The sequence below is a fragment of the Galeopterus variegatus genome, unplaced genomic scaffold (genome assembly GCF_000696425.1).
Source record: "Galeopterus variegatus unplaced genomic scaffold, G_variegatus-3.0.2 Scaffold4530, whole genome shotgun sequence".
NCBI classification, from domain to species: domain Eukaryota; kingdom Metazoa; phylum Chordata; class Mammalia; order Dermoptera; family Cynocephalidae; genus Galeopterus; species Galeopterus variegatus.
In genome coordinates, this window is record NW_007730641.1 from 12,711 (window position 1) to 38,442 (window position 25,732).

At 46.5% G+C, this 25,732-nt stretch overlaps 1 protein-coding gene across 1 annotated transcript in view; it reads left to right on the forward strand.

Annotated features, from left to right (window-relative positions):
• Positions 1–19,517: 19,517 nt before the first annotated feature.
• Positions 19,518–25,732, forward strand: part of PSMD1 (proteasome (prosome, macropain) 26S subunit, non-ATPase, 1) — an 84,571-nt gene continuing 78,356 nt past the window's right edge. The window contains exons 1-4 of the mRNA XM_008587765.1: positions 19,518–19,660; positions 23,971–24,014; positions 24,353–24,426; positions 24,606–24,775. Coding sequence (XP_008585987.1) covers positions 19,645–19,660; positions 23,971–24,014; positions 24,353–24,426; positions 24,606–24,775 — 304 coding nt within the window. The 5' untranslated portion in view covers positions 19,518–19,644. The remainder of the gene's footprint in view (positions 19,661–23,970; positions 24,015–24,352; positions 24,427–24,605; positions 24,776–25,732) is intronic.

The following is a 25,732-nucleotide window of genomic DNA, read 5'->3' on the forward strand; positions in this document are numbered from 1 at the left end:
CGATCCCGTTGCCGGTCCTGGTCCGGTACGGGCGCGACACTGAGGGTTGCGATCCATTACCAGACACGAAAAAAGACAAAAAGGAAAAAAAAATTTAAAAAATAATAATAATAAAATAAAATACCCTCCCCCACCGCAGCCTCACTCCTCTGTGGGTCTTAAAAAAATAATAATAATAAAATAAAATACCCTCCCCCACCGCAGCCTCACTCCTCTGTGGGTCCTGGGCCTCCCCCATTTCTTTCCTCTACACAGTATTCCTCACACGGCTCCCCAGAAAGCCCATAAAGTCTCCCTCTGGTCTTGCCTTCCCTGTAGCACCCAAAACAATTGTCTTAAGAGAGAGAATAGAAGGAGAGAAGAGAGGGAAAAGGTGAAGGTGGGGAGAGGGTGTATTAGTTTGTTTTTCGTTGCTTATAACCTGAAAGTGGGTAATTTACAAAGAAACAAAATTTATTTCTTATAGTTTTGGAGGCTGGGAAGTCCACAGTCCAGGGGGACATATCTGGTGAGGGCCTTCTTCTTGGTGGTGACTCTACAGCAACACATGGTGTCACATGGCAAGGATGGCAAGAGCTCTTTAACATGTTCACTTGCTCTCCTTATAAAACTGTCAGTGCCCCTCCTGTGACAGCTCACTAAACCATTAATTCACTATTCCATAAACGGACTAATCCATTCATGAGTACACGGTCCTCACTATCCAATCACCTCTTAAAGGCCCCACCTTTCAGATACCACAATCAGATTTCCCACTCTCCTAACACTATTACAATACGGACACATGAACTTTTGGGGGGACACATTCGACCCATAGCAGAAGGGAAGGGAAGAAGGAAAAGGAAAGGAGACTAGGATGTGTTGACATAAAAGAAACTGAGGCCAAACACATAAAGCATAGGAATTATTGAGCCAGTATGACAATTGCAACCAGGGAAATGCATAGGTCAAGTCGCCTTGAGAAATGCACTCCAAAGAAGAGGGCTACCAGAGCTTGGCATTTTATAATCACAGGAAGGGCAAAGGAACAAAGGAGAGAGAGGGGACAGCCCTGCTGTCAGGTTTTCTTTGGGTTGTACATGACGTGTAGATATGGGATTGTTACTAGGTGACATCCTACACGCAGGGATCTAGAGTAAGGGTTACAGGAAGCAATCTAAGTTATGACTTTCTTGTGCCATCCTGACTGTTTCTAGGTAAAGATGGTCCTATGACAATGTTTTCCAGAACAGGTGGATGTGACTGCTGGCTTATCCCAGATCTCCCAAGGCACTATAATTTAGCTGACCAGGTCAGAGCAGATTTTTTTTATCAGATGAAAGGGACGGAGCAAAGAGGAGAAAGGAGGTATCACGCAACCAGACCCATATTTCTCTTCCTTGTTTTCCAAACCAGCACTTCCTCGTCACTCCTGGTTCCTACCAAGTTCTGCCTGAGTAAATACAAACAGGCAATTCGTTTCAGAAATCCCAGTTCCACTTTGCATCTCCATTGAACACCAGAAAAATAAGAAGCCTATTTGTTTTATGATGTTTTCCAGGATATGGATGGAGAGGAGGAAGAAATATTCTTGGCATCCTGCCTTTTTTTTCAGGTCTTTGTAGTTTTCTGTTAATTTAATACCAGAACCTTTGCCGTGTAGATAACACAGGTAAAGATAAACTTCACTGGCCCTGGACTCCAACCTTTGCTTAACATTCTGTCCCCTCTGATCCACCCCCCATCCCACCCCTGAAAAGTTTGGAATTTGAGTCAGAGATCCAGTTGAAGGCCCTATTGTGCCCCTGCCAGGGCCAGAAAGAGGCAGTGGTGTCAGGAGGAGAGGTGGACAGGCCCCCAGGATACACCTTCACAGGAGATTTAGAGCATGGGAATAAATAGCTTAGGAGGCAGAGCATGTTCGTTTTAGATAAGCCTTGTAGGAAAGTGCTAAAAATACCAGAACATCTGACAGTTTTTCTCTAGTCTGCTGCTGTCTCCCCCTCTTCCTCAAAGAGGTGACCAAGATGGGGTCAATTCCCTTCCGTTCACCGGGTAGGACTCTGCCTGGCTTATGCCCACTCAGGGCCCACTGTGCTGGTTCTGCACTGCACTGTCGATTTAGACAAGTGAGGTCACCCTCTCGCTTGTTGCTATCATTGAGCACTCCTAGATTTACTTCTCTTCTTGATGGATGCTTCCTCTTACAGTCTTCTCAAAGAGGGACTATGTGTGATAAACCTTCTGATTCTTCATATACCTGATTATTTAGCTAGAAATCCAAATGTAGGTTTACAGTTATTTTTCTTTGATACTTTGAAGCTATTATCCAACTTTTTCTTAAATCCAGTGTTGATGTTAAGAAATCTGAAGCCAATCTGATATTTGTTTCTTCCACAGTCCTATTACTTTCTAACTGCTTGGAATACAAATGTGATGGCTGGAGCTTTAGCTGCCAGGTTGGATCATAAAGATGAGACAGGAGAATAGGGACCTGGAATGAAACCTGAGTCCTCAAAGACTTGATGAGACAGAGCTACTATATCAGCCATAAACCGTCTACCTCTAACTTCTACAAGAGAGAAAAACTTTCGTTGTGTTTATGCCACTGTTATTTGTTGAGTCTGTGTTATTAGCAGCTGAAATGAATCAATTCATGCATCCACTAAATCTACTTTGTTTTATACTTTCCAGAAGTCTAATTATTTTTCCCAGTGAATTCATGTTTCCCTAGACATCAGACACCGTCATTGGCAATGAGTATACCTGGAAGAGACTACAGCCTAGACTCTACATTGAATCCCTCCTGGGGAATTCAGGAATGGTAACTGGGAGGGAACTGCCTCCAGCATTACAGTGTGAATGTGGCCACTCCCAAGTGCCACTCCCACACCCACCACAAGAGAAGCTCCTCTCCGGGAACTTCAGGCTCTCCCTGGCCACTGCTCTCTTCATGAGCTGGGCCTGTGGTTGGAATGACCTGACCCACAAAGTGGGGAGAAGGGACTGCCAGGTGTGGTTGTTCAGTGCTTCTAACCCCAGGCTGACATTGCCATCCCTGGCTAGCACGCTGTTTTCTGCCTCCCAGCACCATGGCAGTGGTGGGGGTGGGGGTGGGGATGGGTGGGCAATGATCTTGAGAGGTCAATGTGGGTGGAGAAAAGAGCACAAATATAAGGTGTTCCCCCAGCCTATCCCCCTTCTGTGGCACTGAGGCAGAGGAGAGGGGACTTCCATTTTTTGCATTAATTTCTCAGAGTCCTTATAACCACCCTCTCATACCTGTGGCACCTTCAGGGTTGTCGTCACAGGAAGGGACCAGCAGCATCTCAAGTACATTATCATCCTGTCAGTCCTGCAGTATCTCTTCCATAGCACCGATCACCATCTGAAGCTGTTGTTTATGTGTTCACGTGTTTAGTGTTTCTCCGGCATCCCCCACTAGACTGTCAGCTCCGTGAAGATAGCAGTTTGCCTGCACAGCTGTCTCCCCAGCACTGGACACAGTGTGTACCAGAGATGCTCAGTTAGTACCAGCTGAATGACTAAACTGAGGAGCTGGTGCTGTAACACAACCCTGATTCCAGCCCAGGGCTTCTTGCTCCAAATCCAGGGTTTTTCCCACCCCAACCCCTGATTTCTGCTCTGGGCATTGAGGCACCACCCTTCCCAGGGAGTCCCAAAGATAGTATGCAGAGGCAAAAAGTCACATTAATCAGGACCCCACCAGAGATATGGGGCCCTTCCCCCAAATGCGGGCTAAAACAACTGCTGGACGATTAGACTTGGGGCAGAGCTGTGCCTTGTAGAGCTTTGAATCACCCACTTTTGCACATAGTAGCGGCTTGAGAAAGGTTTGTTTAAGGGACACACAAAAGTCTCCTGGAGAAGATGTTTCAGCATAATTATAGGGGGCAGGAAACAAGGTAACTAGAACAGAGGATTGGGGGTTAAACAATGAAGGAGAGGGCTTTGACCCAAAGGGGCTTTTGGTCTATTACTGTGTAACAGATGGGGAAGTAAAGGCCTGACCAGCGCTGTCCAATGCCATGGTATGAGCCACACGTGGTTACATAAATTTTACAATTAAGTGAAATGTAAAAGCCAGTTCCTCAGTTTCACTAGCCAGATTTCAAGTGCTCAGTAATAGTCACATGTGGCTCGTGGCTACTGCATCGACAGCGCAGACAACGTAAAACATTTCCATCATCACAGAATATTCTAGTGGTCAAGGCTGACCTAGACCCTTAGAATGGAAGTAAATGCATTCCTGCCTCTGACCCGGCCTCCTGACATCGTCTCCTGCTGCCCCTCCGCCCCCACTCAGATCAGAGCCCCATGTCCCAGCCCCGCCCCCTAGACTGTGCCCCACAGGGAGCCACACGGGCCGCCTTCTTGGTTTTCACCCCCAGCGCCTAGGGCGGTGCCCCGCGCATTGCAAGTACTTGCGGAAATAATGGGTCCCCAGTCAGCTTTCGTTAAATGTTGAAGGCCCCAAAAGAGAGTCGGGTGGCAGAAGTATCTCCTGCCTCCCCTCTTGTCTCTTACCCCTTCTCTGCGCACCCCGCTCTTCCTTCAAAGCCGCAGGTGGAAGCAGGCTCTGTCTCCAAAGGTGCCTGCGCCCCAACCAGGATGTCTAGGAGTTGGGGAAGGTGGTTAGGGGAAGGAGATGGGAAAACCTTGGGATGCGAAAGTTTGGGGGAGGGTGGCAGAACTGGGACTAAGGATGTTGACGGTGCTAGGAGCTAGATTCTGGGACGCTGCGCAGCTCTAGGAGGGTAGAGGCTCTGCGGGGTTGTAGGAAGAAGGTGTGGACGGGGTGCCAAGGGCTTGGAGGTGTGGCGGAGGGTGCAAGAGACTGGCCACCCACCCAAATTGTGCGCCCACAGCTGTCTCCCTGCCTCCCTCAGGTCGGCTGAGGCCACCTCTTTCCTCCACACTCTCCTAAAGTGTAGACGGGGGAGTGAGGGTCTTTTCCCAGCCCCTGACTGCTGCCATCAGCAGAAGGGTCAGAATCTCCTCCTGGAACACATGGTTTTTCAGGAGGATTAAAATACACACATTAAGCCTAGCTGGATCTGGCAAAACTGGGAGCTCTTTGCACTCCCTGGCTCCGTGATCCCTCTCCCTGCCCAGCCTGGGCAGCCCTCCAAGCCCTCCAGCCGCTCGCTCTTAAAGTTTTAGTGAAAGGAGGAGCTATGTTGAGCCTCCCCAGGTATTGGTGTGTTAGCCAGCAACCGGGAGATGCCAGACATGGGGAACCATGAGGAGACCTTTCCCAGCAAGGACACCTGGCACCTGTGGTGTTACAAATGTCACAGCACACCTGCCTGGCTTGCCGGGCGAGGACCATCCCTCACAGCTGCAGAGCCTGCTCTGACCTTCCTTTCCCAGGTGCACAGTCCCTTTCAGCTGAGGCCGTGTGGCCAAATTTGAAACTCAACAACCAGCTTCCTGAAAGACAAGGGAAATGCCCAGAGGTGGATTGTTGTTCTGATTGTTGTGCCAGCCCCGTCACTGAGCTGGTCCCCTGAGGGAAAGACAGGAATTCACACAAATTTTCTGCACCCTAATGAGCTGATGCCTAGAAAACTCTCTTACCCTTTAGTCTGTTAGCCCTTTCCCATTCCCAAGGGACAGCTTTCAATTCCCAGAGCCAAGCTCACTGTGGCCTCCCAAGCTTTTGCACACATCTCTGCTGCCTCACCTGAAAAGCCTTTTCTCCCCACCTCCCCTGCACCTGGCCAGTCCCATGGCTGCCTTTCAGAACTGGACTTCCTCCTCCAGGAAGGCTTCCCTGACCCTCCCCACTCCAGTTTGGAAGTTCACTGGGGAAATCCCTGAACCTTTTGCCCTCCGGCTCTCTAAACTCTTACCACATGATTTTGTCGTCAATGAGTTTAACCACCATTACATTCCCATTTCCTGACACCTTGCCTGGATGCAGACAGATGAATGAATCCTTACTTCCTTTTAAATAAACACGAACACTGGAAATTTTTACACCTTGCAAAGGAATCATTCTCTACTATCTTAAGCTTTCCTACCTTTATAAAAACATTCTGAACAAAATAAAACCTTTCACTAATGTCTAAAGATCATGAGTGTAATTATAACTCATTGATCACCGATTTCTTTGGCGCTTTGCAGTGGGCAGCACTATTTTCTTACATTAAATGGGTTCATGTCGCTATGGTTTTGCTAGCAGTTGCATCTGGTTTTTAAAAGTTTTCTGATCTCTTTCCTTACTGCCTGCTACTGATTCTTATTCTTTTAGATTGCTTGCCTTTTAGCAGTGCCCTTTCACCCAGTTTATGGTGCTTAATCCAGCTGCTTTGGGGTTGACAACTAAGGCTCCAGTCTTGTTAGAACTGGGGGCAAATTAAGAGTAAACAGCCTCTGAGTAAAGATTATGAACAAGAATTTTTCTAGTTTTGGCTGTCTGGAGTCTTTTTTTTTTAGCTGAGTTCTGTTGACTTTTTGTAATTATCAAAAAGATTAAATCCATCTATTCCTGTTAAGAAACAGTTTGAAGTAGAAATTGGGGGAAATTTACTGCTCTTCGAGTATTTTTCTTGGGGCTATGTAATTGTAATTAATTTGATGTTATTCTTGTTGCTGTGGTTTCCCCAATAAGGTACCTACATCCTAGGGTTTTTGCAAGGATGAAATGAACTAGCATAGATAAAGCAGTTATTTTTTGGTTCTTTTTTCAAGCACAAAAACCCACCCACTTTTGCAAATCAGAATCTTTGTTCTTTTAATCAGCAGTTGAAACTAGGGCAGTTGGCAGTTGAGGCCCTCGGTTTGCTAAACAGAAAATCTCTCAGTCTTGTGAAGCAAGAACCCTCTGACCCTCTCTCTGCCTCTGGGGCTTTGTGTTCTTTCTAGCAGAAGGAGCCTGGGAGAGGCCAGGCTTCCTAGGACTGCTGGCCTGCTTTTCCTGGGGTCCCTGGAGCCAGAGGAAGGACTGGGATGCTGCTGCCTCCAGTGGCCCAGCTCAGGGTGAGTGTTCCACCTTCCTGACCTCCTGGACCCTGAGGGTCCAGTGCATGGGACTGTGGGTGTGGCTATGTGGACAGGGGAACCTTAGGGACAGATGGGACCAATATCCACGGAACATTTGCAGTGTGCCAGGCATGGAGGTGAGCAACGCTGGGTGCCCATTCGCCAGGCAAGACTCTTGCCCCTCCAGTGCATGGGACTGTGGGTGTGGCTATGTGGACAGGGGAACCTTAGGGACAGATGGGACCAATATCCACGGAACATTTGCCGTGTGCCAGGCATGGAGGTGAGCAACGCTGGGTGCCCATTCGCCAGGCAAGACTCTTGCCCCAGAGTCCCGCCTGATGAATGCGGTGTGGGGAGGGCTGTAATGCAGGTGTCACCACGTGCATGGTGGGGTACATGGGACCCAATGCACTAAGTCTCCCCTGAGGATCCAGGGAGTATCATGGAGCAAGGCATTCGAGCTGGGAGTGTTGGGATTTTCATAGGCAGAAATGGGAAGGTTTGGAGAAGGAGCTCCTGAACAAAAGCTCAACAGCATGATGTCATGCTCAGAAAGGGGACTGTCATCCAGAGTGTTCGGGGTGAGGTGCAGGAGACCAGCGAGGGCTGACTCTAGAGAGAAGAGTTGCAACCAAATCGGGGCCCTGGACTTGAGTCCTTCAGGAGTAGGGAGCCACTGGTTATTTCTGAGCAGTGGTGTGTTTAGAGCAAGGAGGGGCCAGAAGCAGAGCCCAGCTAGGAGGGGACTAGAATAGTCCCAGGAGGGGTGACAGGTGGCCTGGACCTGACAGGGGCAGTGGGAAGGGAGAGGAAGGAACTTTCCTGGGAGCCATTTCTGGGGTGGAATCATCAGGCCGCTAAATGGAGGTGAGGGAAAAAGTGAAGGAAAGACAGCCCTAGGTGCCGAGGCTGTTGTTAGGGAGACAGAAAGTACAGTAGCCCCCCCAATCCCCAGGGGTTACATTCCAAGACCCCCAGGGGAGGCCTGAAACTGCAGATAGTACCGAACCTCATATGTACTGGTTTTTCCTATGCATACATGGCTGTGATAAAGTTTAATTTATAAATTAGGCACAGTAAAATGTGAACAAAAGTAACTAAGAATAAAATAGAACAATTATAACAACATAGTGTAATAAAAGTTATGTGAATGTGCTCAGTCGTTCTCTCAAAATACCTTATTGTGCTGTACCTCAGGTAACTAAAACCACTGATAACAGGGAACTAGTGACCTCAGGGTGGCGGGTTGAAGCCCACTGAGTGGACATGACCTCACCCCCAAAGTGTACTGAGAAGTGTAGTTCTGTTACAGACACAATGGTCAGCGGTTTAAAATAAACTTTTATTGTGCATTAGTTGTATCAGATGTATCAGTTTCCTATTGCTGCATAACAAATTACCACAAATTTAGCAGCTTAAAACACACACTCATTAGGTCCCTGACTTCTTGTGGGCCGTTGGCTGAGGGTCTCACAGTTCCTTCCTCTCACCAGCCTCTCCGAACAGCTGCTCCTTCAATCAGCAGGAGAATCTCTCTCTCCAGTCTGCAGAGGGGGTCTCACATAATGTAAAGTAATCTGGGAGGTGACTAGCCATCACCTTTGTCATATGAGTTGCCGTAATCAATGGAGCAATGATCCCATCATATTCTCACACACCACCTGCACTTAAGGGAGGGGTTATATAAAGGGCCAGGACCTTGGGAGTGATCTTACAATTCTTCCTATCACAAGGGGCTGGCTGGTTTGCTCAGTGGGTTAGAGCATGGTGCTAATCACACCAAGGTCCACAGATTGATCCCTGTCAAACCAAAAAATAAAAAGAATTCTGCCTATCAGAGTTGAAAGCTCAAAAAATACAAAAAAAAAAAAATATATATATATATATATGTAAAATCATTCACTTAATTCCACCACTCAGGGATAACTGCAATCAATAACACTCTCTCCTTGTGCTATTTAAATTTTGATAAATTTACTTCTATATAATATATAAGTAATCAGGAAAATGCAGCAGATATTTAAAATATTTAATTGTAAAAATGTTAACTTCAACCATAATTTTGGATATATCTGGAAACTAAAGGGAAAAAAATAAAGCAAAGGAATCATTAACAATTTTACATAAATCTTGGATAACTTCCCTCTCGTGTAGAAGTGAATACATTAAAATGCAAGTGAAATTTATGGGTTATATATTTGTATATATATTTATAGTATATATGATAAGTATAGGATATTATACTTACATACATTTATGCATACTGTTTTGGAATCTATCTGCTTTCCTCATCAGTAACATATTGTGACTGTCTTTCCACAGCAATATGTATACATCAACAACATCTTTTATCTTTATTTTCTTTGAGGTAATGGTAGATTCACATGCAGTCATAAGAAGTCGTACAGAGAGATGCCATGTGCACTTTGCCCAGTTTCCCCAATGGTAGCATCTTGGAAAGCTATAGTGCAGTACCACAACCAGGGTGTTGGCGTTAATGCAATCCACAGATCTTATTCATATTTCCCCTCTATTACTTATATTTGTGTGCATGCATGCGTGTGTTTAGTTCTATGGAATTTAATATAGCATGTTTTTAATGCCTGAGCCCCACCACGTCTGTGAGCTGCAGTTTGCTCAGCTGGCCCTGTTGTTGGACAGGGCATCAGTTAGGGTGCTTTCAGCTGCAGGTAAAGAAGCTATGACTCAAACCAGCATAAGCAGTAAGGGAATTCACGATCACACCTAAGACAGTCCAGAGGCAGAGTCCACTTCAGTGATAGTTGAGTCAGGGGCTCAGTGACCCCATCAGGGACCCAGGATCCTTCCTTCTCTGTGCTGACCATCCTCCGTGTTGGTTTCATCTTTAGGCTGGTAGCAAGATGGCTGCAGCAGTCCCACTAATTATTTCTAGTTATTTCCTTAGGATAAAACCCTTGAAGTGGAATTGCTGAGTCAAAGGGTATGTACATTTTTAAGTTTTTTGATATGTATTTTGTTTTGTTTTTTAAGTAGATACTTGCTGGGGCCAACTTCCTCCCTTTCTTTCCTAGCTTACCCACTCAAGAATTTTATCTTCTGAGTGGATGATTCCTTCTCCTGTGTTCCAGATGACTGCCAGGATCCTGAGGAGGAGGTGGCACTGACAGCCATGTTTCCCAACGGAGACTGGGAGGATCTTGGAAAGGGGTCAAAAGCCCATGATGGAGTCCTCTGCACTCCTGCTGAACCCACTGGAGACTCAAGATGAAGGCTGGACCTTGGGCTGTCTCTGACTCTAAACTATAGACTGGGGCTGGGCTCCTTCTCATTGAGCCCCCGGGGCTCCAGTTGACCTCAGCTGTTGGTAACTACCAAGACTCCACCTGCAGGGCTGCTGCATTCACAGTTATCAGCTGGGCAGCAGGACTTACAGAGAAGCAGAGCCTAGGAAAAGCATCCCCTGGGAATCTGCACCCCACTTAGCATTTGCTCACTATGTGATCACAGTGAGGTTATTTTGTGTCTCTGTGCTTCAGTTTCTCTAAGCCATGGAGACAGATGACTTTCTACTTTGAGGTTCTGCAGTGCTGTGGTATCCTGTAGTATCCTGTGGTGTGTTTGCAATGTTCAGGCACATGCCTGAGCATACATCATTTAGAATGCAGCTGGAAAGAACTCTAGGCCACTAGTCATCAGATCTGGAGTGTGGCCTTGGACACAATCTCGGACTTGATCTACAGGGCTTCTGTTTCCCAAATACACAAGGGGGCTACTAGCCCAGAGGCTTTCAACCAAGGGCCAGACTGTCCTCCCAGGAAACACTGGAAATGTGTGTATGTGTGTGTGTGTGGGGGGGGGTCACTGTGACCGTGGGGTACCCTGGCATTTAATGGGCATACTGTAATGTGCAGGACAGTCTCCAACAGCAAAGAATTGGTCCACTCAAAATGCCAATTGTGACACCTTTGAGAAACTCTGGACAAGCCAATCCCTTTTCCCTGTCACATTCTAGGAAAAGTCCCCCAGAGCAGAGAGGGTCAAGCTTCCTGGGATCTGGGCTCCCAGATCAAGCCAGAATAAAGACTATACTGTTGTCCTGGGGGCCTGTCGGGCCAGGGCCAAGACGTTCATGTGCTGCAGGGCCAGGAAAGAAATAGCTGTCCATGCCTGTGAGAAGAAAGGGCCCCTTTCTTTCTCGTGTTGACATTGACTTTCTGTGCCAAGTCCTTTGAGGAAAAAAATTCTGGGAGCTGCCCATGGCACCAAACCAGAAGGAAAGCTAGGTGCGTGGGGTGCTGGGGCATAGGACTTGCTCAAGGTCTCAGGTCCTAGCCTATGGTCAAAGCAGACACAGCCGAGTGGTTCTTGAATGCTTTCCTCTGTGTCTATGAGTCAGACAGGGTCAACGATGTTCCCCTGAGCCCCAGGAAGGCCATCTCTTCACTCACAGAGAGAACTCTGCATGACCTACCTTGTCTTCCTTGCCTGCCCCTGGAGAAATCCAGAGTCTGCAATGGCCAGGGCAGCTCCTGATTCTCCCTGGTGGGAAGCATTGTCAAAGGGAAGTAGCTAACTTCATTCATGCATGCGTGATTCCTTCAGCAAACACACAACTGTGCCCACTATTGCTCAGTGCCCTGCAAGGTGCTACAGAACTTGGATTAGTTATTTCAGCTCTCTGTGATGGTGCCAAATTGTAGAATGCAAAGCCTTCTTTGGCTAAGTGGCCCTATGGTATTAAGGAGGGCCCCTCTGCTCTGTGCCTCAATTTCTTCTCTGTAATAGGAAGCCTAACCCTATCCCTTGCCTGCCTTGGGGGGATAGTGTGAGAACTACAAGCAGGACAGCATCTCATGTGGGGCCGGTTGGCAGCAGGCATCATTTTAATAATGCAAGACTCTCATCAGTGGATGGACAAGCTGGCTTCCCCCTACACAAGAATGAACTCAGTGAATTTTGATTCATTGGTTTTATTGATTTTGTTTTAAAATGGAGGGAGACCTGTATTTTTGAAGCTGCTATATTTTTTCTATTTCTCTATTAATTTCTTTGTAATAATTTGGTTGGAGATCTATTATTTGGTGGGAGGAGGGAGCATTTTTTAACTTAGGAATTTGCCTAAGGCACAAGTTACAAGGTTTAAAAACCTTTTGTATTTGTTCCAATATATAAAATTTGGGAGACAGCACATAAACAAATCTAGTTTTGTGGGTGGAGAAGGGAGCATGCTGCTGTCTACAGTCTGCTGCAGTTCACCCCCCACCACACACACACTTTGAGGTCCTCTGTCCCCCTTCCCACCCCCTCTGACCCCCTTCCAACTCACCCACCCCCACTGTGCTCCACTCACATATGACACCTGCCTGGTACCAGGCCCAGTGGGCATTTGAGTTTGCAGCCTCTGGTCTGAAGGGTGGTTTGCACATTATTCTTTGATTACCTTCAGTATTTTCTGTGAATAGATGAAGAAAGAAGGTCTTTGCTTACTGAGATTTGGGTTCCACTTTCCAACTGCTAAAACAGGGCTTGAGATGGGACTGCCTTTGTGGGGCCAGTCTCAGTGCTGTTTTCTAACAGACAGAAGAGTTATTTGCCAGAAAGGATGATCCTGGTAGTGGGTCTCTTTGTGCCTAAGAAGGCACAAAGGTTGGGGTGGGCCTATGTGAGGGCGGAGGCCCAGGATTAGGTCAGTGGTCCCAAGAGCCATCAGTGAGGGGCCACTAGCCAGGTCTCAGTGTGGGCCCTCAGGTACTAATCTTTCTAATATGGCAGTGGTTGTACTGCTTCTGACTTGAATTGATAATTCCTTATATCTAATAAAAACAGTACCTCATTGGTATCTTATTGAAAAAATGGCTCTTTCCTTCTTTCTCATCAGGTGTTTCTTGCAGGGGCCCTTGGGAGCTGGGAATCTGGGCAAATGATGGAAGCCTCTGGAATAAGCTGTGATCTGAGAGTCTCCCAGCCTCTGCCCTGGGTGACATCCCCACCTCCCTACTGGCTGAGATTGGAAAACATATGACTGCAAAGCATAAGTGACTATTTAAAAAGGGATTTTTAAAAAGATAGCATTCAGCTTGGTATGCAATAGTGTGTGTGTGCACACGTGCAGGTTTACCTGGAGCTACACCAGACTTAATGAGCCCAGAGAACCCTTTATAATATCTGTGTCACAGTTTCTCTTCAAAGTGTTCGGCTCCAAGAGTTACTGCACAAGAGGAATCCCTTGGTTTTCAAACCAAAAACTTCAGGCAAATTTGCAGGGCAGGGGGCCAAGAGCTGAGGCTCCAGACCTTTGATCTGAATGAACCCTCTTGGCAAAAAGCTGAGGACTGAAACCATCAGGGAGGGTTCATGATGACCAGTTACCTTGAAAGTCTATGCTTTAAAGTGTAGCAGAACAATGCTGCAGGGCTTGTGCCCTGCAGTCGGGAGGCCTGGACTTTGTCCTGCTTGTGTGGCAAGCACAGCCCGCAGTGAGTGAGTAGAGGAAGCTGGCTGTCTGTGCCCAAGGGCTGCACGGTCCCTTGTGGCCTGGTTTTGTGTGTCAGTGGATCAGGGATTGGGACTGATGTGGAGTTTGGCCTGGGCAGCCTGCCACTTGTGTGACCTTGGAGTTCAGAGGGAAATGGACTGTTAGGTTTGGCGAGATGGAGAAAAGAGAGACCCGAGTCAGGAGCCATCTCTGCCAAAAGGTTTATTCCACTAATGTGGAGGGGAGACTGAGCCAGATCAGCTCCCCAAACTAAGGAAAGCACAGGGTTTATAAGGCTTTTAAGGAGGGTTCAAACAGAGTAATGGGCAATTTTGAAATCACTGGTATGCAAGGTGACACAGCCCTTGTGGTCTAATGACAGACATATGGTAGGTTAAGTCATAGGCTCTTGATTAGCCACTATCTCAGTACAAAGCATTCCAGCCTGAAGCCTGCTAGACACAGCCCACAAGACATTCCCTTGATGATAACAGTAATGTTTACCCCTTCCCAGGAGAGGAATCTCAGTTCCTGGAGCAGAAAAGGGAAAGGGGAGGGGGAGAAGGGGGAAAGTTGCTTAACTGGACTGTGCTGATGTTAAGCCAGCCATGAGGCCTAATAGAGTACAAGCTAGCGTGGATGACCAGGATCCTACACACATCCCTCAGATGCCTTTGGCTCTGGAGGTTTGGGCTGCCTGATTGGGAGCAGAGGCAGAGACTGCTCACTAGGCCATGCCTTGCTTCACAGGGTACCAGAAATCCCACTGCAGAGGGACCAGGGTGTGGGGTAGCTCGGGTCCAAAGTGAGATCGTGGCTTTGGCAAGGGCGAGAACCCTGTCTGGCTTCCTCTCCGGGGCTGCCAGTCCCAGCTGGGGCTCCTGCCCCAAATGCAGACCCAGGACCATCTGGTTCTTGACTGGTGAAGACCCTCAGGTAGGAGCCAGATTTTAAATCTTAAGTTGGGCTTGTTGCTGTCCTGCTCTGCACTTAGTTGGAGTAATTAGGTGCTTAGCTTAGTCCTTGTGATCAAGCCCACATTATGAGTCCTTGTTGCAGAAACCGGGTCTCCATCTTGTAGTTCTGAGTTCCTTCTCTTCCTGACTGGTGAACTAGGTCTTCTCAGCGCAGGGTGTTGCTTCGGATCCTTACCCCAGACTAACCTCACCCCTACCTGCCATCCCAGTGTACTGGTTGCTCCAGAACTCCTGGCCACTAGGGCAACCACTCCCAGTCTCTTGCTTGCTCCCTGATAGGAGTGGGTCTCACCTTCAATCTCTGCGCCCCGTTCTGATCTGGCTCAGCACATGGCAGCTCCAAAGCACGCCAAAGGGCCAGCCCTGAATGTGAGGTCAGAGGAAACAAGACCTAGAAAAGGGCCTAAACCAGTCCTGTCTAAGAGAAATCTACCATGTGGCATATATGTAGCTTTATATTTTCTATTAGCCACATTAGAAAAAAGTAAAAAGAAAAAAGTAGGGTTAATTTTTTTTTTTTTTTAAAGATGACCAGTAAGGGGATCTTAACCCTTGACTTGGTGTTGTCAGCACCACGCTCTCCCAAGTGAGCCACGGGCCAGCCCAGGTAGGGTTAATTTTAATAATATATTTTACTTAGTCCAATATGCCCCAAATATTATTTCAACTGCAAATTATTAATGAGACATTTTGCATTCTGTTTTGCATGCTAAGTCTTTAATACAATTATAGCCCAATCCGGATATTAAATTTTCATCAGAAATACTTAATCTGTATTTAGATTTCATCTAATTTACAGTTGTGAAGATATTCACATTCTCAAATTGTTCCAGATATGCTTAGTTTTCCAGTAACTGAACTGAGTATCTGTTTTTACATTTCAAGTTATTAAAATTCAATAAAATTTAGAATTCAGGTCCATGGTTGCCCTAGTAACTCAATAGCACTTGTGGCGATTGACTACTGTGTTGGACAGTACTGATCTAGAACGGGGAAACTCGGGCTAGAGACCTGTCTGGGGGGTTCCTCGTGGTTCCTGGGGCACAAGTCACAGCTGCCCCCACTCGCCCGAAGCTGAGTGGTCATCCCAGGCGGTTCCCCAGACCCTCCAGCAAGGCACGAACAGTAGCTCCCAGCAGTCAGCTTATGCAGGGCAGTCTTTGGTTGCCCAAGCGAGGAGCTGCCCTCCTGGACCCCATCCTCGGGGGGGGGGGGGGGGGGGAGAACCCAGCTTCTCTGTTGTCCTCGTGGTCCTTTAGTGCCTCAGTCCATCCCAATCCATTCCAGCCATCGGGAGGCGTTGGCTTCTCACCACGCACCCAGCCATGGGGGCCCGTGTCCCCGTCTGCGTTTCACAGCTCTGCTCCCGTGAATAAACGCTTACTCTGAAAACAAGTGGCACGCGTGTTGGACGTGGAACAGCTGCCCGCCTCGTGGTTGAGTCGCCGAACGATCTGCGGTTTCCTGAGCGCTGCTCTGTGTCCCCGGCGGCCCGACCAAGTAGGTGGATGCGTCCCCATCGCAGGAGAAGCTGGGACGGGCGGGCCTCGGGTGACGCCCACGCCCGCAGCGCGGTAAGTGGCAGAACAGGGACTTGATCCCGGGTGTCCCCGGCTCCAATGCCTGTCCTTTCCACTCCCCACGCTGCCGCGCAAAGGGCAATCATGTTCGATTTTCGACCGGACGACTGAGCCCTTCTAAAACCCCCGGGATTTAAATGCCTGCAGGCTGGGGGCGGAGCAGGGGCGGCTGTCGCCGGGCTCGCTCCCCTTGCTTCTCACCACGCACCCAGCCATGGGGGCCCGTGTCCCCGTCTGCGTTTCACAGCTCTGCTCCCATGAATAAACGCTTACTCTGAAAACAAGTGGCACGCGTGTTGGACGTGGAACAGCTGCCCGCCTCGTGGTTGAGTCGCCGAACGATCTGCGGTTTCCTGAGCGCTGCTCTGTGTCCCCGGCGGCCCGACCAAGTAGGTGGATGCGTCCCCATCGCAGGAGAAGCTGGGACGGGCGGGCCTCGGGTGACGCCCACGCCCGCAGCGCGGTAAGTGGCAGAACAGGGACTTGATCCCGGGTGTCCCCGGCTCCAATGCCTGTCCTTTCCACTCCCCACGCTGCCGCGCAAAGGGCAATCATGTTCGATTTTCGACCGGACGACTGAGCCCTTCTAAAACCCCCGGGATTTAAATGCCTGCAGGCTGGGGGCGGAGCAGGGGCGGCTGTCGCCGGGCTCGCTCCCCTGGAGGAGCTTTCCGCTTTCAGGGGAGCATTGTGACCACGATGGGGCGCTGCACGGAAAGGAACGCTCCTGACCCAGGTGGGCGCAGCCAGGGCCAGACAGGTCACCACTAACTTCCTTCACCCTGATGAGGCCCCCCAGGCACACCTGTGTGAGGCCACAGCTGAGCTCGACTGGGCTTGGAGACGTGTCCTGTCACTCCTAAATTTGGAGGGAGGTAGTTGTTTATGAACAAAGCACTCAAGGATTCTTTCTGTGATTTCAGTTTCCTAAAAAATAAATAGAGCTCTTTTTAGAGTCTTGAAGCAGGCAGGGGTTTCAGAACCATGAATCTGAGTTCCAGCCCTGTGCCAATAACTAGGCATTCATTTGTTCATCCAACAAACATTTATCGAGCACCCATTATGTGCCTGACACTGTGCTAGTTACTATAGGGGACAGTGAGATGAATATTTGGCCTTGCCCTTGAGTTGGTCCTTGTCCAGATGGGACACGGATGAGATGTGATGACAGCTGGGTGGGATAAAGGCTGTAAGGGAGCACATGGTGGGGGGGGGGGGGCAAGGAAAGATTCCTGGAGGAGATGCTGCTTGACTGAGACTCCAGAAAAGTCTTTTTAGCCAGGGATGTGGGGAAGATGGCCTGGAAGACAGAGGGAAGAGCAGGTACCAAGGTCAGAGACAAGGAACATGGTCACGTGGCTGCTCTGAGAGCTGCGGGGGTTCAGGATGGCTGGGGGGTGGCATGTCAGGGCAGAGGGGTGGGACATAAGATGGAGAAAGAACTGGAGGAAAGGGTCCTGGTCTTACTGGTTTTGAAAGTGCTTCTGGCTGGCTGTGAAAAATGGACTGGAGACTGGTGGGCCAGTAAGCAGCAAGTCAAGGCTGCCGGAGGCTGTTGCAGCCAGGAAAGAAGGGGAGACTAATGAAGTGAGGATGGGCGATGGCTGGTGCAAGAGATATTAAGGGGACAAGATCTGGTGCAGATGGGTGAGGGGGGAGAGAAGAGTCAAGGGCTCCCTTAGGTCTCTCCTTCAGAAGGTGAGGGATGCCCTTCACATGATCCTCTTCCCATACAGAATGCCTTCTCCTTGAAGAGCAGAGTTGGCAAACTAGCAACCTCTCTGATTTAAAGCATTTTGAATTAGTTGCCAACATTTCAGATTCCAAAGATGTCACATGAAATTCTGATGTCCGGCTTTTTTTGGAAAAAGTATAAGCTTTCACAACAGTAACGCTGCGTTCCTACGTGGCAACACTGCAGGAGCAGAGCAGCAGCTGCTCTCTGCAGACAGGGCACTCACTCCATCTCCTACTGATGGAGCATCTCCCTGATGCTCTCAGTTGCCATTCACCATCCTGTTGAACTAGTATTTTCTTGCACTAGGCCTGCTTCACTCATTTCCATTACTTATTAGCATTTGTTTATGACTCCTTTAGGGTTTGGGGGCACACAAGTAAGTGTCTTTATGTGAGGGACTGGTGGAAGTGCTTCTGTAGAATTATACCCCAAATACTCAATCTGTTTATTTTTCATGCACACGGGCAGTGCCTTTCAATCTAAGCCCCAGGCTCTTCAAAAGTGCTTAATAATTATATTTAATACAATTTTAACAAATAGCTTAAGAATACTAATTTTTTAAAAGTTTGCACATACACTCAAATGTGTTATCAACCACATTTCATTCACTGGCAACCACAAAACATTGATTTGTGCCACCAGGTTGGAGAAGGCTGCAGAAGGTTTTGAGAAGGCTGCAGAAATAAGCTTTCATCACCTCTTCCCAATCAAAGAGTAGCTTGAGGGCTGGCCTGGTGGCGTACTGGAGAGTGTGCCGCCTGGGAGCGTGGCGGCGCTCCCGCCGAGGGTTCGGATCCCATGTGGAGACCGGTTCCCGCTCACTGGTTGAGCGCGGTGCGGGCGCGACACCGAGGGTTGCGATCCCGTTACCGGTCAGTAAAAAAGACAAAAAGGAAAAAAAAAAAGTAGCTTGATAGTGCAAGGCTAATAGCTTTAAACATGCTACCGTTTGCCACTAATCTTTGTCAAAACTTTCTTAGTACTTTCTTAGGTACATTGGCTATTGAAGCTGATATAAGACTGCAAATGACCATTTGCATTTCTAATTTCTAATTTCTGAAGATATATTAGAAACTAGGAATCCATTGCTATGAGGGGAGAGAGGAACTGAGCAGATGAAAGGAAAGAATGGAAGACTTTTCACTATATTTGTATCTGTATATATATACTTATGCTTCTGATTTTTGAAACACGTAAATGTACAGTAAAATAAAAAGTAAATAAAAACCTTCATTGTTCAACGTTATAATAAACCAACGATTACTTATGGATTCATTATATAATAAAACACTTTTGTGAGGATTTCTTTGAAGACAGGCTTTGCTTTTTTTAAAAAAAGAAAAGAAAGGAAAGTCACTTTTCTAAGAAAACACTCTCCGCCACACCCTCAACTCCCAGCCTTGGCCGGGGGCCCGGGGCGGGTGCTGCAACGAGACTTCCCATCCAGCAGGTGACGCTGTGCACACTGAGCTCACCTCCCTCTGCAGCCTTTCTCTCAGCAATGGCGGGTGACGGTGCGGTCCTCTCTTTGCATGGGTGGCTATTTTGAAGCCTGATATCAGGTTCAGGCCAGTTCCCCACCGAGCGGGAGCTCTGACCTCAGCAGACCTAGAGAAAACAATGGCGCTCTCGTGGACCCCTCCTCCCTAGCTGGGGAGATGGCGACGGCGCGGAAGACGCAGGCAGTGGGAGAATTCGAGCCGGCTGGCAGGCGAGGTGGAGGGCAGCCCCGCGGCAGGCGGGGTCCTTCCGAGAATCGAGCCGGCGGCCCGAGGAGGCTGCTCACTGAGCACCGCACCCGGGGAGTGAGGCGGCGCGGCGGGGCGAGCGGACCCTGACCTGACACATACACGGCGCGGCCAGGACGGCGAGCGAGCGGACGGGGTAGTGCGGGGCGCAGCCATGATCACCTCAGCCGGTGAGTGCGGCCCGGAGCCGGCGCCGAGAGGGAAGAGCCGCCGCCGCACCGGCTTTTAGCTGAGTCAGGGCCGGTGACTGGGCACCTCCCGCGGAGCGCCGGCTTGCGCGGCCCCTCGCTGGCCCAGGCCCACCCGCGGCAAGGGGGCTGGGAGTCTGGCCGGGCCGCTGCGGACCCCACGGGCCCCTCCGACTCGGAGGAATCGAGTCAGGTCGATCGCTTCGGCAGCCCACCCCAGCCACACCCCCGTGTCGGGACCTGAGGGGCTGCTTGGGCCCTCCCCGGAGCCCAAGGGGTTTTCCTTTTTTCTGTTCCTCTATTTGTTGGCGGTGGCCGTTTGGGGCCGTGCGACCCCAGTCCTTCCCCGCGGGTGGTTGGGGTGGGATGGGCCCCCCTGCCGTCGGACAGCAAGACAGCCCCATGATGAAGCACTGACTGCTGCATAAGTGCCCTGGACCTGGCCGAGCTCTGCTCACCTTAGTGACATCCGAAGTCAGGTTTGGGGTGGGTCATTTCTGAGCCCACTCCAAAGGTATTCGGTCAAAGCACCCAGAGAACTTCCGGTGAAGATGACGCTCTCAAGACATCATTATACTCAGTGCCAACTTACGTTTTGAGCTTAGATGCGCGCTAAATATTCTTCGTTCAAGAAACCTGGTAGTTTTGCGGAGTAGGTTTCTTACACTGAAGCCGTTGTATGAGTAGATTCATGTAGTGAATGGGATAAGCTGTAGAGATCAAGTTTCAAGTGGAGATTTTTAAGCTCCCCGCCTCAGACTGATTTGCATAGAGCTGTCCTTAGCCTTGGTGCTTTTCTTTCTTGCCAGCTTGCATACCCTTGTCTTGTCACCTTTTACTCTGTGCTTGTCCCGCAGTATTTTGTTGTAAACAGCTGGTGATCAGAAGACAGTAATCTGTATATGGTAAGCTCAAAACCATAATTTTGCGAGGATTGGGTAAGGGAATTGGTGGAGATGCTAAGAGACATAATAGTTATTTTCAAACACTTGAAGAGCTGTCACCTGTACCTGGAATTAGATTTTCCCCGAGGGAAAAAGTGATTGGGAGATGAATTTTAGTTCAGTATAAGGAAGGACTTTTCCAGTCACAGCTCTCTAAAGATAAAATAAACGCTAAGTTGCTTGTCACCTGTAAATATAGGCTTCATTCTATATCAATTCTGTTCATCATCACTGTTCTCTTCTAACCTAGCCCAGACTAGCTTTGGCTCCGTACAGTCCATTTTTCTTGTTGTAGTCAGAGTATTCTTTTTAAAACTTTAATCACATAATACTTCTTTGCTTAAAATCCTCCTCCACTGTGTTTAGAATAAAATCCGGAGTCTTAACGTGATCTGATTCCTGCCTCGTCTTGTAGTACTCTCTTCTCACTTATTGCACCCTCACCACACTAGTTTTCTTTTTTTTCCTTGAACATGTCCATTTTTCTCCTGCCTCAGGGCCCTTGCACATTCTGTACCCATTCTAAACTTCTCTTTCTCAGGTTTTCCCATAGCTTCTCAATCTTTAGTCTCAATTCAAATGTTAGTCTTTCCTGACTACTCCATTAAAACGCATTGACTCTGTCCTCCCTAGCTGCCAACTCTTTCCATCACAATTCTGTAATTACCTTGCTTATTTGTCTGATTACTGTCTTTCCCTCCCTTATAGGATTTTGGGCGGGAAACTTGCTGTTTCCACAGATCTTAGAACACTGCTGAGCACATTCAAAAGTATGCCTGGAATGAAGAAATCAACCAATTAAATCAATAAATCAGTCCCTAGAGATTTTAAAGTAGAGACTGAAAAAGCACTTGGTGGGTTATAATAGAATTCAAACCTTTTGGGGTGGCAGGACTAATGATTTTTGAGGTCCTACCCTGAGATTCTGTGATGATAGTATAGTATATATATATTTATAGCTATCATTTGTTACATTTATTGGATTATTTGTCAACTTGAGCTCTAGATCTCTTGTCACTTTGTTTCCTGTCCTGTGGCTCATATTGGCTTAGGATCTGTCCCAGGTGCTAAAAAGGCCAGTGGCATATATGGTTCTAGTGTGTGCTAGTCAGTTCATTCATTTATTCACTAGGCACTTGCTAGGCACTAAGAACATGGCGGTGAGTAAGAGATCAACATGTACTGGTAATTTTTTCCGGAAGTTTTGACTGTGAAAGGGAGTGGAGGGATACAGATAAGTGCTTACTGAAGGGAGATGTGAAATTGAGTGGGTTTTTTTTTTTAATAACATAATACAGACATATAAAGGACAAGAGTGCTAAAAAGCTTTAAAACAAGTCTTCCATCCCTCTTTTCCCTTCCTGATTTCTAGAGACAACTATTGTCAACTTTAAGCTTTGTCTTCTGGGATATGTCTCCATATTTATAAATAATATCCAGATATTGCTATAAACTGATTCAACAATTTTAGACAATATCTGCTGAGTTCCTATTATGACATAAATAGGTTTTTAGTATCCTTAGGCCTTTCCCATTTCCTCCCCCATCTAAAGGAGAGTTCTGTTTTGTTATTAAGATGGGAAATATGCATATAGAATGTAGAGTATTCTATTTAGTTCTGTTCTATGACCAAAGGCTGAATTTCTAAGCCAGGACAATGTTACAGATTAGTCACAAGCAAAACTAGACAGCAGACTATATATCAATCTCTTCTTTTGGTAAAAGTCATTCAGGTACAACATTGATTAATGATAGGCAATCAGTAGTATTTTTTAGTATTAAGTGTTCTGCTATTTAGGATCTGTTCTACATTTAAAACATTCTGGTCTATCATCTATACCACATCGCTAGTTTCCTTTTTCTTTTCACTGATTGCATTTTTTCATTCATTTGCTCTTTATGATGTTGATTCAGCCTCTCTGTTCTGGCCATAATACCAACCTAGAGTACCGAGAAGTTCTTTTTATCTTTTATGCTTTGGAATAGTAGTATGCCCTAGTTTTAATTGTTAAATTTTGTATCCTTACTGTATGGCTCCCTAAAGACTGCTGAAGCTTGTTTAGCAAACCTACACTTATTGATACCTCCTAACTAAAATTGCCTTGGCACTTTTTAACCAAATTACAGTTTCAACTCAGTGTTCCAGCAATTATTCTAAGACTTACATGGAAAACATTTGAGAGACAGTTAGGTTTCCTTTGTGGTCTAAGGACAGTAATTTTCCATATCTTTTTTCCAATAATCCCTTTGATATGTGACTATACATATTTCAAGGTGGAGAGGACAGGTTTCTTTTACTCTCTGATGTTAGTGCTAACACCTCGAAGCTAAGATGGGGCATATAAGGAACACCTTGCTTGGGAAATTAAATTCAGAGTGAGTGTGATTGCTCATCATTTAGTTAAATCTGCTAGGTTACTTGTGATAGGAACGAGGTGCCTTAATATAAGCACCTTGAATAAATTTACACTGTTGAGTTGGTGACTACTCTTTGTAAATAATTTTATAACTCTTGGTTTATTTTGTGTGAATAATTTTATTCTCAAATTGGGATAAAAACGCAAAAAATAGGGCCGGCCTGTGGCTAACTCGGGAGAATGCGGTGCTGATAACACCAAGGCCACAGGTTCGGATCCTATATAGGGATGGCCAGTTAGCTCACTGGCTGAGCATGGTGCTGAAAACACCAAGCCAAGGGTTAAGATCCCCTTACCGGTCATCTTTTAAAAAAATAATTAAATTAAATTAAATTAAAAAGATAAAATCGTGTGGGAGAGTTTCCCATTTTGGTCAATAAAGTAGGCTAGTGACTCTCAAACCTATAGTGAGTACAACAATCACAGGGAGGGCTTGTGGCCCTGTTTCTGGGTCCCATCGCAATAATTTCTTATTCAGTGGGTTTGGGGGTGCAGCCAAGAATTTGCATTTCTAGCAAATTTCCAGGTAATACTAATACTGTTGGCCCAGGGACCATGCTTTGAAAATCATTGAATTAGGCAAATGATGTAATATATATGGTGTCATGATGATTTGATAACATAGTTAATTCATAAACTTCCAAATATACATGTATATATTTTTTTTTCCAGCAGCTGGCTGGTATGGGGATCTGAACCCTTGACCTCGGTATTATGAGGCCATGCTGTAACCAACTGAGCAAACCAGCCAGCATTAAACTTCCAAATATCAACCTTTACGGTTCTAAAGGAAAATAATCATTTCCCTAGTGAAGTCATGAAGTCACTCCACCCAAACTACTTATTTTTTCCAACTATCATACATTTTTTACCTAAGTTTCACCTTAGTGAGCATATGTTTCATAATCATGATATACCTTTTGTCTTATAGCTGGAATTATTTCTCTTCTGGATGAAGAAGAACCACAGCTTAAGGTATGCGTTGAAGAAAAAGTCAGTAGCCTTGGTATGAATACAAATCTAAACTAGCAACCTGGAGTCACTCTTAAATATTCAAAGAAGAAAAAAAAATGTTCATTATGATAAGGAGTGGCTTGGGTTACTCTGATGTTTTATGATTGAAAACAGAAAGAAAATGTGTAAACCCAAGAAAAAGTATAAATCAGTTGGCAAATTTTTATATTTGTCATGGATTAAAAGTTTTAGTGAATATTACTGAGGATTGGCTATTGATTTGTTGGAAACTTTTTTTTTTAAAGGGAGTATAATGGTAAGTCTATCTCAAAATATAATTTTGGTTTTATTTTCCACAGGAGTTTGCACTACACAAATTGAATGCAGTTGTCAATGACTTCTGGGCAGAAATTTCTGAGTCTGTAGACAAAATGTAAGAAATTATTTCTATAAATTGGAATAAAGTAGATCAACTTTGTGGATGTGGGTCTTGTTGCTTATTAATTGATTTAGAAATGTGCTGCTACTAAACTGTGGCTTGAATATTTAAATTTGGGATTTTTAAGGAAAACCACAGTTTGAACTAGGCCTGTACCTCCTAATTTCTTTCAGAGAAGTTTTATATGAAGATGAAGGTTTTCGGAGTCGGCAGTTTGCAGCCTTAGTGGCATCTAAAGTATTTTATCACCTGGGGGCTTTTGAGGAGTCCCTGAATTATGCTCTTGGAGCAGGTGACCTCTTCAATGTCAGTGATAACTCTGAATATGTGGAGACTATTATAGGTAATTATCTTCCATCTGGTAAGGCTTTATCTTGTTGGCTTCCTGTTCTAATGTATATAGCTTTTTTTTTTCCCCCGAATTTGATGTTGCCAAATTTCATTTTAATTGGAAATTTATAATCTTTCTAATAATTTTATGCAGGCTGAGTTTTTAGATCTGCCCTTCAACTTAGTGCTAATTATCTCAGTGGTTACGGTTATCTCTAGTCCATATGAGCATACTGTTAGATCAAAAGATTAGATCAGATTATTATGAGTAACATTATTTTTTTTTTTTATTTTTATTATTATTATTATTTTTGTCTTTTTCGTGACCGGTAAAGGGATCACAACCCTTGGTGTGGTGTTGCCCACACCGCGGTCAGCCAGTGAGCGCACCGGCCATCCCTATATAGGATCCGAACCCGCAGCGGGAGCGTCGCTGCAATCCCAGCGCCGCACTCTCCCGAGTGTGCCACGGGGCCAGCCCTGAGTAACATTATTTAAATGGTTGTTTCTAATACAAGAAACCATTATTGAATATCTGCATTGTACTAGACATGGTGCTAGTCACTCTATGTATCATGGCGTGGTTTATTCCACAACTTCCCTGTGAGGAAGGAGCTAGCCCTATTTTATAAACGAGCAAACTTGGGTTTTGACATGATAAAGACACATCACTATTAAATAGGAGGGTCAGAATTTAAAACCCAGGTTTATTCACTCCACAACCCACAGTTTCTACTAGTAACCATTGTTTTCTCACTTGTTTATTTCTGAAGTGATGGAGTGACACACAGTAAAGGCTTTGTATTCTCTATCTCATATTTTCAACCAGAGTTGTAAGTTCAAACAACTGTATAAGATTTCATTCAAACAGATTTTGTAGCTTTAAAAAATGTTGGAAAACTTCTGATCTAGTAGATGAAATAAGGGACTCCATACCCTTCAGACATGTTTTTATGACTATCAACCTTTG